This window comes from Palaemon carinicauda, unplaced genomic scaffold (genome assembly GCF_036898095.1).
Source record: "Palaemon carinicauda isolate YSFRI2023 unplaced genomic scaffold, ASM3689809v2 scaffold37, whole genome shotgun sequence".
Lineage (NCBI taxonomy): Eukaryota > Metazoa > Arthropoda > Malacostraca > Decapoda > Palaemonidae > Palaemon > Palaemon carinicauda.
Window position 1 is genome coordinate 446,329 of NW_027171381.1, and position 15,381 is coordinate 461,709.

Consider the following 15,381-nt stretch of genomic DNA (forward strand, 5'->3'; position numbering starts at 1 on the left):
CTCACTGCCAAAAAGAGGGTTGAAGGGCAAAAACAAAACTTCTTCAGGAAGAAACAGAGGTTTGCCCCTTACAAGACGAGCCGAGGTCACTACCAACAATCGTCGATTGCCCACTCGTCTTCACAGTCTCCCACTGCTTCGTCTCCTCTACAGCCGAAACACCCTCAACAGGTGGTCTACCTCACTGCTCCCCCAGGTACCCAACCCAACCCCGTTTGGATGCCCTCACCCGCATACATCCCTAGCTACGGACCCTCAGGTCCCTTTCGTGGACACCAGAGAGGTAGCTACAGGGCTAGAGGACAGTTCCGTCAACGAGGCGGACCTAGGACAAGGGGTTCTCGAGGAGGGAAAGAACCTAGATTCACTCCCTCGCAATGATATAGTTCCGGTAGGGGGGAGACTTTACCACTTTCGAGACCGTTGGACCTTCAGTCCGTGGGCTCACAGCATAGTCTCCAAAGGCTTGGGGTGGAAATGGTCACGAGGTTCCCCTCCTCCACCAGTGACCTTCTTCCATAGACCCACATCCATTCTGAGAGAGTACACCACCGAGTTACTACAGAAAAAAGCAATCAAACGGGTTCGATCGCTGAAGTTCCAAGGCCGCCTGTTCACAGTTCCGAAGAAAGGCTCGTCGGCATTGAGAGTGGTCCTGGACTTGTCAAAGCTAAATTCTTACATCCTCTGCGACAAGTTCCGGATGTTGACCATCTCTCAGGTACGTACCCTGCTTCCCCGTGGGGCCGTCACCACCTCTATCGATCTTACCGACGCCTATTATCACGTACCAATAGCTCGAAACTTCTCTCCTTACCTAGGTTTCCGTCTAGGCAGGAAAGCCTTTGCATTCAAAGTCATGCCCTTCGGCCTCAACATTGCACCCAGGATATTCACGAAACTGGGAGAGACGGTGCTAGAACAACTCAGGAACCAAGGGATTCAGATCGTTGCTTATCTGGACGATTGGCTTATTTGGGCTCGGTCAGCCCTGGAGTGCAACAGAGCTACGAAGAAAGTACTTCGTTTTCTCGCCAACCTGGGATTTCGGGTCAATCTCCAAAAATCCCGCCTACTTCCATCAGACCGCTTCGAATGGTTAGGCATACAGTGGGACCTTGCACGGCACAAGCTGGTTCTACCTCCCAAAAAGGTAAGAGAAATAGCTTCCAAGGTCAAGAATTTTCTAAAACACAGGCAGGTGTCCAGAAGAGCCTTAGAAAGAATCCTCGGCCTTCTGCAATTCGCCTCAGTAACAGGTCGCCTATTGAAAGCCAAACTCAAAGACATCAATCGAGTTTGGAGAAAGAGAGCCACAGTACCTTTAAGAGACAAACTCTCGAAAATCCCCTCTGTCTTGAAAATGAGATTACAGCCATGGTCCGAATCGAAGAACCTTTCCAAATCGGTTCCTCTTCAATTCCCACCCCCACAAGTGACAATTCATACAGACGCGTCTCTGAGTGGATGGGGGGGTTACTACGAACGTCAGATGTTTCAGGGCTCTTGGTCACCCACCATGAAACACTTCCACATCAATGTTCTCGAAGCCATGGCAGTGTTCTTGACCCTGAAGAGGCTCTCTCCTCCGAGGTCGACCCACATCAGAGTAGTGTCAGACAGCACAGCCGTAGTACACTGCATCAACAGAGGAGGATCCAAGTCGCCCAACCTGAATCAGATCCTGGTCACTATCTTCACCTTGGCAGCAGAAAAGAACTGGTTCCTGTCAGCAACCCACCTAGCGGGAGTCCAGAATGTGATAGCGGACTCACTATCCAGGATGAAACCACTGGAATCAGAATGGTCTCTGGACATAATTTCATTCCAGTGGATACTCAGGCTGGTTCCGGGCCTTCAGGTAGATCTATTCGCAACTCAGATGAATCACAAACTTCCTTGTTATGTGACACCAAACATGGACCCTCAGGCTTATGCCATAGACGCATTAACCCTGGATTGGAACCATTGGAGGAAGATTTACCTATTTCCACCAGTGAATCTTCTAATGAAAGTATTGCACAAACTACGCTCCTTCCGGGGGACAGTGGCCTTAGTAGCACCTCACTGGCCAAAGAGCAGTTGGTTTCCTCTCCTCCTCGAGCTGAAACTCCGACCCTTCCGGATTCCATTCCCCAAACTAACCCAAGTAATTCAAACACAGACTGTGTCAGATTCCTCAAGGATAGCCAAAACCCTAACTTTGTGGACTTCATGAAGTTTGCAGCTCATAAAGACGCAAACATTGACCCGGAAAACGTTCTCTTCATCGAAGCGGACAAAAGGGACTCGACAATTCGTCAATATGATTCGGCTGTTAAGAAATTAGCAGGTTTCTTAAAGAATTCAGACCACACTCGTATGACTCCGAATTTAGCCATCTCGTTCTTTAGGTTCTTATTTGACAAGGGCTTGGCAGCTAGCACTATAACTACCATCAAGTCAGCTTTGAAGAAGATATTCCTGGTTGGGTTTAACATTAATCTAGCTGATTCCTATTTCTCATCTATTCCAAAAGCATGTGCTAGGCTTCGGCCGTTGGATCGGCCACAAAAAGTCTCTTGGTCTCTGAACAATGTCCTCAAACTCGCGTCGGACACTGACAACGAGTCCTGCTCTTATATCACTCTGCTTAGGAAGACGTTATTTCTATCAGCTATGGCCTCAGGTGCTAGAATCTCAGAACTAGCAGCGCTCTCACGTAACCCGGAAAACATAGATTTCCTCCCTACAGGTGAAGTACTGCTTACCCCAGACAGAGCTTTCCTAGCAAAAAATGAGGACCCGCAAAATAGGTGGTCCCCTTGGAAGATCATCTCTCTTCCCCAGGATCCTTCGCTGTGTCCAGTCACTACTCTCAGGACCTTTTTAGCTAGATCTGCCACCCGCTCGTCTGGCCCCTTATTTATCAGGGAACAAGGTGGTACTTTGACCATTCAAGGTATCAGACAACAAATCCTCTACTTCATTAAACATGCTAACCCGGAATCATTTCCCCATGCTCATGATATACGGTCAATAGCTACCTCTATCAATTACTTCCAGAACATGGACTTTGATGACCTTAAAAAATACACGGGTTGGAAATCTCCTATGGTTTTCAAACGCCACTATCTAAAGAACTTACAGGCTCTTAAATACCCTACGGTTGCAGCGGGGAGTCTTATCTCCCCCCATTAATCTCTGATTATTTCTTTATTCCATCTCTTCTCTCCTCCCTCCTGACCACCTCTCACACCACGTCGCCACTCTCCTGGGTGGTTCGTTAGCCCTAAGTTATTTTGCCATGTTTAATTGTTATGATTTAACAGTTATTGTAATTACCATTCCTGTAAAGTTTAGATATGCTTAGACATGTAAGGTTGATTCCTTTCACGACGGGACACTCAGGTGATCCCTGGTCCTCATATTATTTTAGCATTACATCCCCTATGCCTATGGCTAGTTTATGATTTATGTTTACTTACAGTATTATATTATTGCCTTACATGGTGTTTGTTTTCTCCTTATTATGTTATTAATTTATTGGGCTTGGAAGGCATTCTCTGGTACATTCTCACCGGCCGTCACAGGCCCCCCAGAAAAGGGATTTTGACGAAGGAAAAATCTATTTCTGGGAAGAGGCCTGTGACGCCCGGTGAAACCCTTCCCGGTTATTTGATACGGACCCCACCCCTCTTTTTCCTTGCCAAGCCATATGTTCTTGCAGAAGGATGTCCTAGAGGGCGCGCGTGGTAGGTGTCGTTGGGGAGCTCAACCATGTTATCTAGGGCCTGTCACGGCCCTCCCCATTGATGAAGGGATTATCTAAATGGAAGACAACCTGTGAATAGTGGTTTACACACGCCTTTGTTTAATACACGACACCTACAAGGTGTTCGCGCGAGGGTTGTAACCTCTGCATTCCATGCTTTTATCTTTCTCTAGTATATTTGGAAGATTTATATTAGGAAAGGTATAAGGAAGGACCTTTCTCACCGGGCGTCACAGGCCTCTTCCCAGAAATAGATTTTTCCTTCGTCAAAATCCCTTTTTTAATATATAACTTGATTATAACTGAGCAAGTTATTAATATTTCAAATGCAAAAGAACATGTCAAAAGTTTCTCATAAACCGTCTACATTACATTTCTTTTTTTAATATATAACTTGATTATAACTGAGCAAGTTATTAATATTTCAAACGCAAAAGAACATGTCAAAAGTTTCTCATAAACCGTCTACATTACATTTCTTTTTTTCAATAAATCACTTGATTATAATTGAGCAAGTTATTAATATTTCAAATATGTAAATGAATAAGTCGAAAGTTTCTCATAAACCGTCTACATTACATTTCATTTTTATTAATAAATCACTTATTATAATTGAACAAGTTATTAATATTTCAAACACGCAAATGAATAAGTCAAAAGTTTCTCATTAACCGTCTACATTACAATTCATTTTTTTTTTTAATAAATCACTCGATTAGAATATTAAAATCGAGCAAATTATTAGTGTTTGAGATATGCAAATGAGTAAGTCCTTACCTAAGCATAGGATCGGTCGAGAGTTTCTCATAAACCGTCTGGGATGGGATGCCGAGGATGCGATTGATGATGTGGATCACGCCGTTGTTGGTGATGATGTCGGGCGTGGTGATGGTGGCGTTGACTCCGCCGCCCTCAAGGGAGACGATGGGGACGGCGCCATGGGGCTTGTTGACGGCGAAGTAAAGCTTGCGTCCGAAGCTCCTAGTTTCCTCCTGGAAGATCTGGCATTAGGGGGAGAAACGTTTCCCATCAGGCATGCAAGTTGCGCAGCTAAAGCATTAACACGTGAGACTAGAGAGAGGCCAGGAGCACAACACAGTGACGAAGGACAATGAGAGAGAGCCAAGACCTAAGTGGTGTTCAAGAATATATATACTGTAAATACAAACGGAGTCGAGAAATTTCTACAGAACAGGACCAAGTACCCTCGGATAGTTGTGCCAAAAAGGGGAAAAGGTATTTCAGTACAATGACAATGACGAAAAAACAATGATTAAAAAATAGGTCAAGTTACAGTTTGTAGCTAAAAGTGTTAATTATATACACATGCAAACAATAGTTAAAAAACTACAAAGATTGATATTTATAGGCTAACAAAATGGAAAGTTTAGTATTGCATGTTTAGTAATGGCCCAATATATATAGCATAATTAAAGACATCTGTAAACCACAGCTGAGAAATGACATGTGAAATTGTTAGTAAAGAAATCTTTTCATCTTTAATGAAATATCTTAAAAGCCTAGGAATTTTTGAACCCCTGGTTAAAACTGGAAGCACATTCAAGTAACAAATGAAAGTAAGCTATCAAATCTTGTGATCATGGGGGAAAGTTTTCCTCTGTAATAAAGCCTCGTGCTGAGCAAAACAAACGGAAAAACTTCAACGTAATTGAAGATTAAGTTTCTGCTAACTGATGCATTTTGGAAAAAATCTTATCATTATTTCTAAAACAACATTCGTTTTGCCTAGAAACAAGTTGCAATTAATATTAGATGATCTGAAATATTTTCATACGACACGTTCTTGAGGACTTTGCTGTTATAAACGGCTATTGTATCACATTCACCAAACAGTTAGGCATTTTATCATTCATTTCTAGTTATGGAGTATCACATAATAAAACATATCTACTGTATTTTACTCTACTATACAATACTGTATCATAAAATTCATTCCTTACTGATATAGAATAACTTATTAATACAAACAATTTTCAGAAGCTCAAAAATACTGTTATGTTATTAGTGTTCACTAAATCATCACACACCACTAAGTAGTTCTAAAAGGATCTTAGCACAGCAATACATCATATTTGGACTTTTGGAAATATTTGTGCTAAAAATTATAGAAAAATATCTTGGTACAAATTAGGTAAAAAGATTCCTTCATCCCTACAGAAAATCCCTCAAAGTCAATTGCACTGAAGAAACTTATAGCAGACAATCTAGTCAGACGAAGGAAACATTCTAAACTTCCAACGTTGCTCAATATGATGAGCCTACATTTTGTTTTTGTAATTCGACAGAACTCAGAAAAGTCCAAGACCAAGAGAAAATACGATATAGTAATTCTTGCTAGCCTATGTTAACTACAATGACATTAATTCATTATCAGCTGCTACTGAATCTAATATTTGGGAAGTGAATAACAAGGCACAACATACTGTACTCTAGTTACAAGACGGAGACAAAATGAAAAGAAATTTGACACTAGCATAGTCCAGATTCATTGGTGAGAACTTTATACTTCACAGGAATTACCATATCTTTGATGCTCTACACATTAAAAACTAAAATAAAACTCCTTTCCCATCTCATATTCCCAGCAATGTAAAAATCCCAAGCAACCTATCTCATACTATATATATGTATTGTATCTAAAGATAAAAATGAAAATCCCATTTTCTGTTGAATATAAAATATCCGTAAATTGTAATTTAGAAATCTAAGCTGGTTGCGAGAAACTTTAATACCTTCCAGTACAAATAGCAAATGCTAGATCATGGACCAAAAATCTAAGACACTTGACCAAATGTATAATACACACTTAAACAGCCTTCAGACTGAAGTTGAGCAATCCAAAATCTATCTACATAATTACAGAAGCTATCACACATAACAAGGGCCATACATCAATATCTGATCGTGGATCAAGAAATGTTGACAAAGTTAGGGGACTTTTCTTCTCATATGACACTCTTATTGGCATTTGTTTTGCCATAAACTCTACCCAGAGAAATTTGTTAATTCTGATTAACAGAGAGATAAAATACCTTCCCGAGCCTAATGGAATAATTACAGAATGCTACGTGGTTAGTTATTCCAGAAGGCTCAGTAAGCTCAACTGGGTTTTCAAATAGGTTAAAACCAGTTGCGTATTTTAGATTCTACGTACTGTATATGCAATAAAGACAGACTCTATACTCAGTTACACACAAGAATTACACTGATATTCTGCATTAATAACGTTGCTATTTGGAAACTTTAAAAAACTGAAATTCAGATTACATACGTCAATTTCCCAAGGAAGATATAAAACTATAATGTAATAACATTGCAATCTTCCCAGTATGATCAAAATAAACCATACACTAATGTCATAACAAAAATCCTTCTTATTGTTCTCAGATCTTTGTTTGTTTATGACATTACCATATAATTGTCTCATTTGACTATAAAGTACTTCTTTTGTCTCACCTTGCTTTTGGGGTCTAACAAGGTGAGAAAAAAGAAGTATTTTATAGTCAAATGAGACAATTATATGGTAATGTCATAAACAAACAAAGATCTGAGAACAGAACGAGATTCTTTCATAAAGACGACATACAAATCATTCTTATTGTTAGAACGTACAATTCACAATTCAAAAAATCATTTGTTCTACATACTCTCAAAACACGCAACTCCTGACATTTCATTCCGATTTTTACAAGCCTGTTTCCAGATGTTCAACTAATGCTTTTAGAAATAATGATACATCAGTTTTTCCTATATTCCAATATATCTTTGATTTTCTTGAAGACTACTCTTAATTATGCTGAATTCTTGAACCTCACTAGGTAACGATAGACAAGATCATGACAATAGAACAAGGTAATTCTTAACTTTAATACACTACAGTACCAACAGTAAGTGCTCACTACACACTCAAGTTTTCAAATACCAGGCCTCCATTCTTTACAAATCAATTAAAACTAAGAATATCTCATAAGGACTCTCATTAATTGTATCCCTGCTCTTACAAACTATACTTCAAAGAACTTATTAAATCTATATTCTTACTAGAACCTAAAATTTATTTTGTAACTATGTTGTTATATACCTGAAAATTTGAATTAACTTGATATCCTTGATAATGTTCATATCATGCATTATTTCAATATGTACAACTGTGATATTAAACAAAAAGTTTCAGTTCTATGAAAGCCAACGCTGAAATTTGAGACCCGTAACTGGGTGCTTTAGGCACGAGTGGTTGGTCTCTGAAAAGGGGATGATTTGGTTCAGGGGAACACTAGGTTCCCCCGATCCAAATCAATAAACCCCCCACAGTGCCGACTCATAACTGAACAACCTTTATTTACCAAAAATTTCATCTTTAGCGAAGCAACTCTGCAGATAATCGTAACAATTCAAAGCAATAACATCGAAACTCAAAAATGTTCTCATGTTAATACTTATGTAAAGCTTATGCCATTAAATAATTTGGATATGACTTACTTACTGCTGCGTCTCCCTTTAACAATAAACGCATTCTCCTTTTTCGTCTCGGATTAAAATAACTTCTCTGAAAATCTAAGACAATTTTGAATTAATCTTATATTAAAAGTGGCAGAGCAACTTACCAACCTCAACTGAAAATTATACAATGGAGCGATTAATCTCAAGGAGGCTCAAGGACGCGAGATCAAAAGGGTGCTGTGGGCATGCAAAACAAAACTAGTTCTACTGTACGTATATAACAGCCAATGGGTGTCATTGCAACAGCAAGAAGTAAGTAACCCACTTATGCTATGCTCCTAAATTACGAACTTAACAAACACAAGGGGGTTTTCCATTTTAGGGGGTCGGGTGATTAAAACATTGTAAAAACAGCTTAAAGCTACTAGGAAAAAATCAAGGATGCAAAAACCATTTGATGATTGTGATCCCTTACTCGATGCAAATGCTAATGACAACTCGGTAACTACGGATGAGAAAACAGAACTACAAGCTGCGTTAAGCCATGCAAAGCAACAACAAGCACATGTACAAGTCAAAATGGATAAAATATATATTTCATTACAATATCATAGCAAATTACATGTAGAATGGATATATCCTATATGACCTAAGGGTAAAAAAATACATCCTAATGTTGCAGTAGAGGGATAGGCCAAGCAATGACTGATAGAATATTGATTCTCGAAAGGGCATACAGGTTGCATGAAAAAAGCCAGGATGAATTTCAAAACTGGGCTATTAATGTCATTGCATTCAATTTCATGGCGCAAACACAAATCGTCAAGAGCAATCGTTGGCTCACTGACTCTTCTAACGTACGGAAGACGTCAGTTTATGAACTAGTGGTCCAGAAAGAGGGTTAGGAAAATGTTGATCCCTCTCTATCTCTTTGTATGAATGATTTAAGGGATTCAGTTTTAACATAGAAAATGACAACATGGACCACATTATGTGTGCTAGTTCAAACGCCTCTTAACCTCGGTTGAAACAGAAATATTTTGGAATTTATATCAAAGCAAAATACGTGTATACACAGCCTCGCTGTCTTAACACACTCAGCATACAGAAAAATAATCACGAGAGCAAAGTCAAATCGATTCCTTGATGCAAAGTCATTTTTGAAGTATTCTTTGATTATGCAGTTGGCACAACATCTTAATACCAGTTTCATGCTCATTCAGTTGATAAAATAACAAGCAAAAAGGAGGGGAATTAACACAACACACCATATTATAAATAATTATTAATAATTTGTGGCTGATTCATTCATCTTCTTTCTATTTTGAACTAAGAAAAGTGACTGTGCAAACAATCTAGTAAACAGCTTGTAGAATGCCATCATAATTTACTTGTTAACCAACTCGAAAATCATATTGATGCCACGAGGACAATAGAATAAGTGGCTAAAGCCTTCAGGGTGGGTCATGTGTTGCAATACTGTAGTTCTCTTTCCAAGAAAAACTCTATACTATTTCACAAAAATTGTAATGTTTTAAATAAAAAATAAAATCCATCAATATCAGAATGGTACAATTAAGTGTTTTGAGTTATCATGAGTTAAGTTAATTTAAAAGAAGGGAAAATATTCAAGGTAAATTTCATGTTGTTCTTCAAAATCAAAACTTTTCTGGACTCAAAATATGGGAAAACTCAAAGGACAATATCTGCTGCTGCTAGGTACTATATCCTGTTAACATGTCCCTAGCAAGACCTAACACTTAAATCAATAAAAAAAAGGAAAAGAGAAGCATCAGGAAAGGTTACAGAAGCCGGGGGAAAAGAAGTTGATCGATCATTTCAAATGTCAAATCAAACATAGTATATATGAGAAGAGGTGGCCCAATGTGTACATTATTTAGAAACTGTGTAAAGAAGATATTCTTTCGTATAGCTTTTCAGATCAGCGATCAAAATGGTGCAGACAGAGATAAGAGTCGATATAAGGTGAAAACAACGTTACCTATGAAACAAGCACCTTGAATTTCATCTGAATGAGGAGGGAGACAAATCAAGAGGCAGTAATACTTTCCTCCAAACAGGGAAGGAGAAGTCCAGTTCGGAACTGAGATGAAGAAAAGAATTCTTGACACCTACTCAATATATACGGTAGTACTGTACTCATTTTATAAAAGGGGATGAAATATACATATGGTTAATATATTGTGCAGAAATGCTCTACCTTTATTTAATTAGAACCTAATTCAGAAAGTGCACAGCACTATATTCAGACTGGCCCAAGCAAAGAGCAAAACAGAAAACCATATGGTACAAATATTCTTTAAGATCATTTTGTAATCAGGGAGCAGCATATAGTCACCAAATTCTACACCAGTCTTTTCTCAAGTTTCCTAAAATGCCGTTCTCACGTACTCTTACTAATTGGAACAAAGTAATTCCATTCTTCATTTTCTCATTCATTTTACAGTTTGTTATACAATAAAGTAAGAAGTGATATTAGAATTTCATGCACAACTCAAAAAATTTTAAAGATGAAAAACAAGAAATCATCAGTTAACAGACTACAAGAGTTACCAACCTAGTCTCATAAAGATTTGTTGGATCGCTCATCATAACATTTCTCTGTGCGTTGTTGAGAAGTGATCAATTATCATTGTGGTAAAAGCTCTATGAAAGAAATGCAAAAACTGTAAACTATTTCCCATGCTTCATTAGAGAGTGCTTAGGTTGATGGTGTAGACTTTCATTTACCAAATCTCTTAAATTACCAATAACCTGACTTTCAAAAGTAGTACGTAAAGCTATTTCGGAATAACATAACCAGGCCATTGTAGCCAAATACAGAAGCACCATTTGTTGTGCTTTCCAATGTTGCCAAGACTTCTTTAGAGTCCCATAGGGGACAGTTGAATGGCTTGAAGCTAATGCCTTTCATTCATTCCCTTTGGTCTTTATATTATCTGTCCAGGTTAGTATTTTCAATTACAAATGATACGAAAACAAGTGCTGATGATTAGTAAGCCATGGCAATAAATGTATATTCAGAAATAAACAAAGTATAAAGATTCAAAGAGGAATAAAGTTCACCTTCAAACTGGAGTACGTACTATCGAGATGCATAATTTTCATAAATCAAATGCATCAGGACAAAAAGCCATTATCGACTTAAAAAGCACATTTCAACAGCGCAGAGTGACATACATAAAAGGAAGAAAACAAAGAGAAGTAAAGTTTTATGGATAAATACCTGTGCACAAACACAAATCATTGAAGAATTTTATCTTAACGCAAACGAACAGCAGATGGAATACCGAGGCAAAGCCGCATGTCTCTTAAAAAGCTTCAAGACAGATTCAGACATTCCAGGAAACTTTACAGTATGCATATCACTAGAAGTGAATTACCTTTTCATCAGAGAATTGGAATATCGGGTACACTTTACCGTCTTCCAATTAGTTAAATCATATTCATGTAAAATTTAAATGACAGGAACGGAAACGGTCCGGTAGGGTCCAAGATGGAAGCTAAGCATTCGTAAAAGGCTTCTGAGCAAGTTGAGATAAAGCTGTGAATGATATGAGGTCGTACAACAGAATGAGGAATAATGAGTCGGGTCATATGAAGGCCTTCTGTGACAGACTGTGAGAGAGTGGTCCCTAACCAGAATAAAAGGTAATTAATAATATCCTGAAAGTTGATATGCCTCTGTAGATAATAGTGAGAGATGAAGGAATATGCAATACAGTAATGTGAAAAAACATTCCCAATAAAAAAGAAACTTCATCTTTTGCAATTGTTCTTCAGCTCACTTGAAAGAAGAGCAATTCTTGTTTACCTTGGCTCAGTGAAATCAGCGAGCGATGTGTGGATATGCTTACGAGAAATGAAAAAGCTTACTTGTTTAATCTCAGGTTATCTATTTACGGCATGTACTCGGCAAGCTGTATACTAAATCATGCTATAAAGCTGTGATAAACTTTTAATATAGGTGTATATAAGAAGTGATTGTTTACCAATTCTTTTTTCTGCACGTTCTCTATAAAAGCAGCGTGAGGAGTATCAACTCAGAATTCTAAATTCTTTAATTCATAGCTAGCAAGTTTCATTTACAGCAATTTAAATCAAAAAGATTACTTACAGCCCTCTACCACATACTCATAAGTCTAATTTACCCTATTTCATTTACTAGAATTATCGTATTTGGATCCTCGACGCTAAACAGCAGCCTGTATTTTTGCTCGGTGAATGAAGAAAGGGATTTTGACGAAGGGAAAACTTATATTTTGGGAGGTGCTGTGTGATCGTCAAGGACTTTCCTGTAAAAGGCTAGAAAAGGGAATCCAATAGAACATAAAATACAGATATAGTGTCTTCCCTCCTTCGGGGACAATGTAACACCATGCAAAGCATAGACTCAAATAATAAAAGAGACGCATGGGGAAAGGCTCTATTGAACCCATCACAACATGTCTAATGCCGAAGAAAATTCCTGACAACATACGATACGTCAACACTGAGAACCAATACTAACAATGGAGACGATGCATCCTGAGCTCTTTGTTTCATGCCCAGTCACTGGAGTAAGACTAATACGGTACGTCCCACATCCTTTCACAAGTCTGGAGGCAATAGGAGCTCAGGGACCACACAGTACTACCCCAAAATTAGGTTTTTTCTTCATCAAAACCATCTTTTTGCATTAGAATACTATGTGGTCCCCAAGGACTAATACCACAAATGTTTAGTCACACAACAAAAACAATAAATTTGTGAGTACAGTATACCAGTGAAAGGAAAAGACCGACAAGTCATTCCCTGATCTCATAAGAAAAGATCCCTGGGGTAGGAGCTAGATACCCATCAAGATGTCTCAGCTAAGGGACCCTCTCCTACCAGATTTCCCCTCGAAGGTGTCACGAACGAGCCATGCACTAAGCACGCATGTTGTACCCCTTAGATTTGCTTCAAGAAGTGTCTTATTAACACCCTATGCTTAGACCAACCAGTAAAACTCTGTGAATCCTAAAATTGAATATTAGCAAAAAATTTACAATGAGGAAGCAACTTTTCTCACATCGGAGGTTTTAGGAAGGGAGAAAGGATCAGCTAGATCATTAGATCATAGGTACACCCATGTATTATCATTATTATTATTGAAGGGGTGCTTTACTAGCCCAATGAGTCACATTTGACTCCCACAGAGCTGGCCCGAATATATTTGGGATATAAAATATATATATTGATAAAAAAATAAGCCAGAAATTAAAATCTATGATAAACAGATATTGAGTTTGGATATTTATAAACAGGATCGCTGAAGAAATTATTCTTAGACAGACTCAAGAGTGGTTACCATCCCTAGATCTTTCATATATAAACTCTAAAAAGAGACTTATTTCAGCCTGTTCAACATGAAAACATTTGCTGCAAGTTTGAACTTTTGAAGGCCATCCATGCCTTCCACATCGAATGGTATTGTCAGAAGGGTGAAGACCCCTTACAGCCAATTAAATATGTCGGATTGTAAGTTGAAAATCCTCTTCTACCGTATAAGTTCTCGGTCGGAAAGGAGAGAGTGAAGATATTCCGACTCCCTAGTCTCTGATATAGCCAAGCTGTGCAAAGTGGTTGCAACCACAGTCTCAAATGCTAAAGGAGAGGAAACCATGGATTGTTCATCCACAGTGAAGCAAAAGCCCAGCTGTTTCTGAGAAATCTAGAGAGATATTCAAAATCAAAATCAGACTCATGGCAGGAAACAGATAAATCGAGAACCATCTGTTCCAGTCCAGACTAAAGCCATCCCGTGCAACTGCCTAAGAATAAACATTCAGAGCTACGTATGGCAGAAGCTTGGGATTTTCATTTGTCACAAGCAGGTACCGTTGGACACACAGGATCATCTCGAGGATCTCTTAGAAGGAGCTCTGATCTAAGATCCATGCTGTGTCCAGGACCTTCTTTCTAGACCGGGCATCCTTTACTACACTGACAGAGTCGGATAAGTGGATTTGGGTGAGGAACAAATCCCTCTCCCAATAGAACTTCATACAGTAATTGAGAAAATAACTGCTCTGAGAGTTCTTGAGCAAGATCCTCCTCTCTTAAGACTACAGACTGCTGTCTGGTTGTCGATAAAAACCTTGACGAGTGAGCTCCTTCTTAGATTGAGGTTCTTCAAGGCCAGTAAAACTAGCATTGGTTCCAAGACATTTATGTGAAATGTAGCAAGTTGAGGGGACCATACCCCAATCACAGGTCTCCGCATAATTACCTCCCAACCTGACTTGGATGCATCTGTATGAAAAATCATGTATATATGGGGAGAGACCAATGGGGCTGACATGGAGAAGGCCTTCATATACTGTATTCACATTTAAGTATTGTATATGAAAAATAAACTAGGCTACACTATCCTAAAAGGTTAACAAAATACTGTATAAGACAGTTTAAACTCATGAGGTTAAAAAAAATACTTTAACCGAAACAATAATGATATCATAGGTCGGTAATCATAAGCAGCTCTTACCAAAAGGGTACATGACTTAGGCTACGCTAACAAATTATGTGAAAATGAGTAAAAAAAATTTATATAAGGTAAAATGGTGACAAAATACTTCAACCCATGCTGTCATGAAGGCCAGATTGAACTGCGTCCTAAACCGAGATAATTATACCATATCAAGCATCTAAAATAGAAGTATATATCAAAATTTTTAGTATGTTAATCACTATCACAAAGAATATTGGATAATAAAATTTGAATTTATTCATCTGTATTCAACTTGAAAGGTTATGTAATGAATAACAAAAATAAATGAAAAATAATGTAGATTGAGGGAAAACCATACAGCTAAGATGCACTGTCTCCTGTATAAGCACTGGCTCTTAGTGATGACACATTGTCGTTCGAAAGAAGATTTCTTTAACATTGCGAGTTCTACGACAGGTTCAATGGAGCCTCAACCCATGGGTCTATCCTATACTACCTAAGCCGTGCTTTGCACAGTGACACTCTTATCTTGTAGCAGGGAAGACAATACAGTATTTCTTTGGTACTTTACATCCTACTGGATTCCACATTCTAGCAATTAACGGTTGGGTCCCTGGAGACCAAGCAGCATCCGAGCCCCATTGAAACATGGGAAAAAAATATCAGTCAAGTC

The 15,381-nt window shown here is 38.5% G+C and overlaps 1 protein-coding gene across 5 annotated transcripts in view; it reads right to left on the minus strand.

Moving 5' to 3' along the window:
* Positions 1–15,381, minus strand: part of LOC137636726 (fasciclin-1-like) — an 88,936-nt gene that overhangs the window by 45,435 nt on the left and 28,120 nt on the right. For 4 of the 5 annotated variants that reach the window (XM_068369112.1, XM_068369114.1, XM_068369113.1 and 1 more), the window contains exon 9: positions 4,532–4,755. In XM_068369112.1, coding sequence (XP_068225213.1) covers positions 4,532–4,755 — 224 coding nt within the window. The remainder of the gene's footprint in view (positions 1–4,531; positions 4,756–15,381) is intronic. The other variant, XM_068369111.1, reaches the window with a different exon arrangement.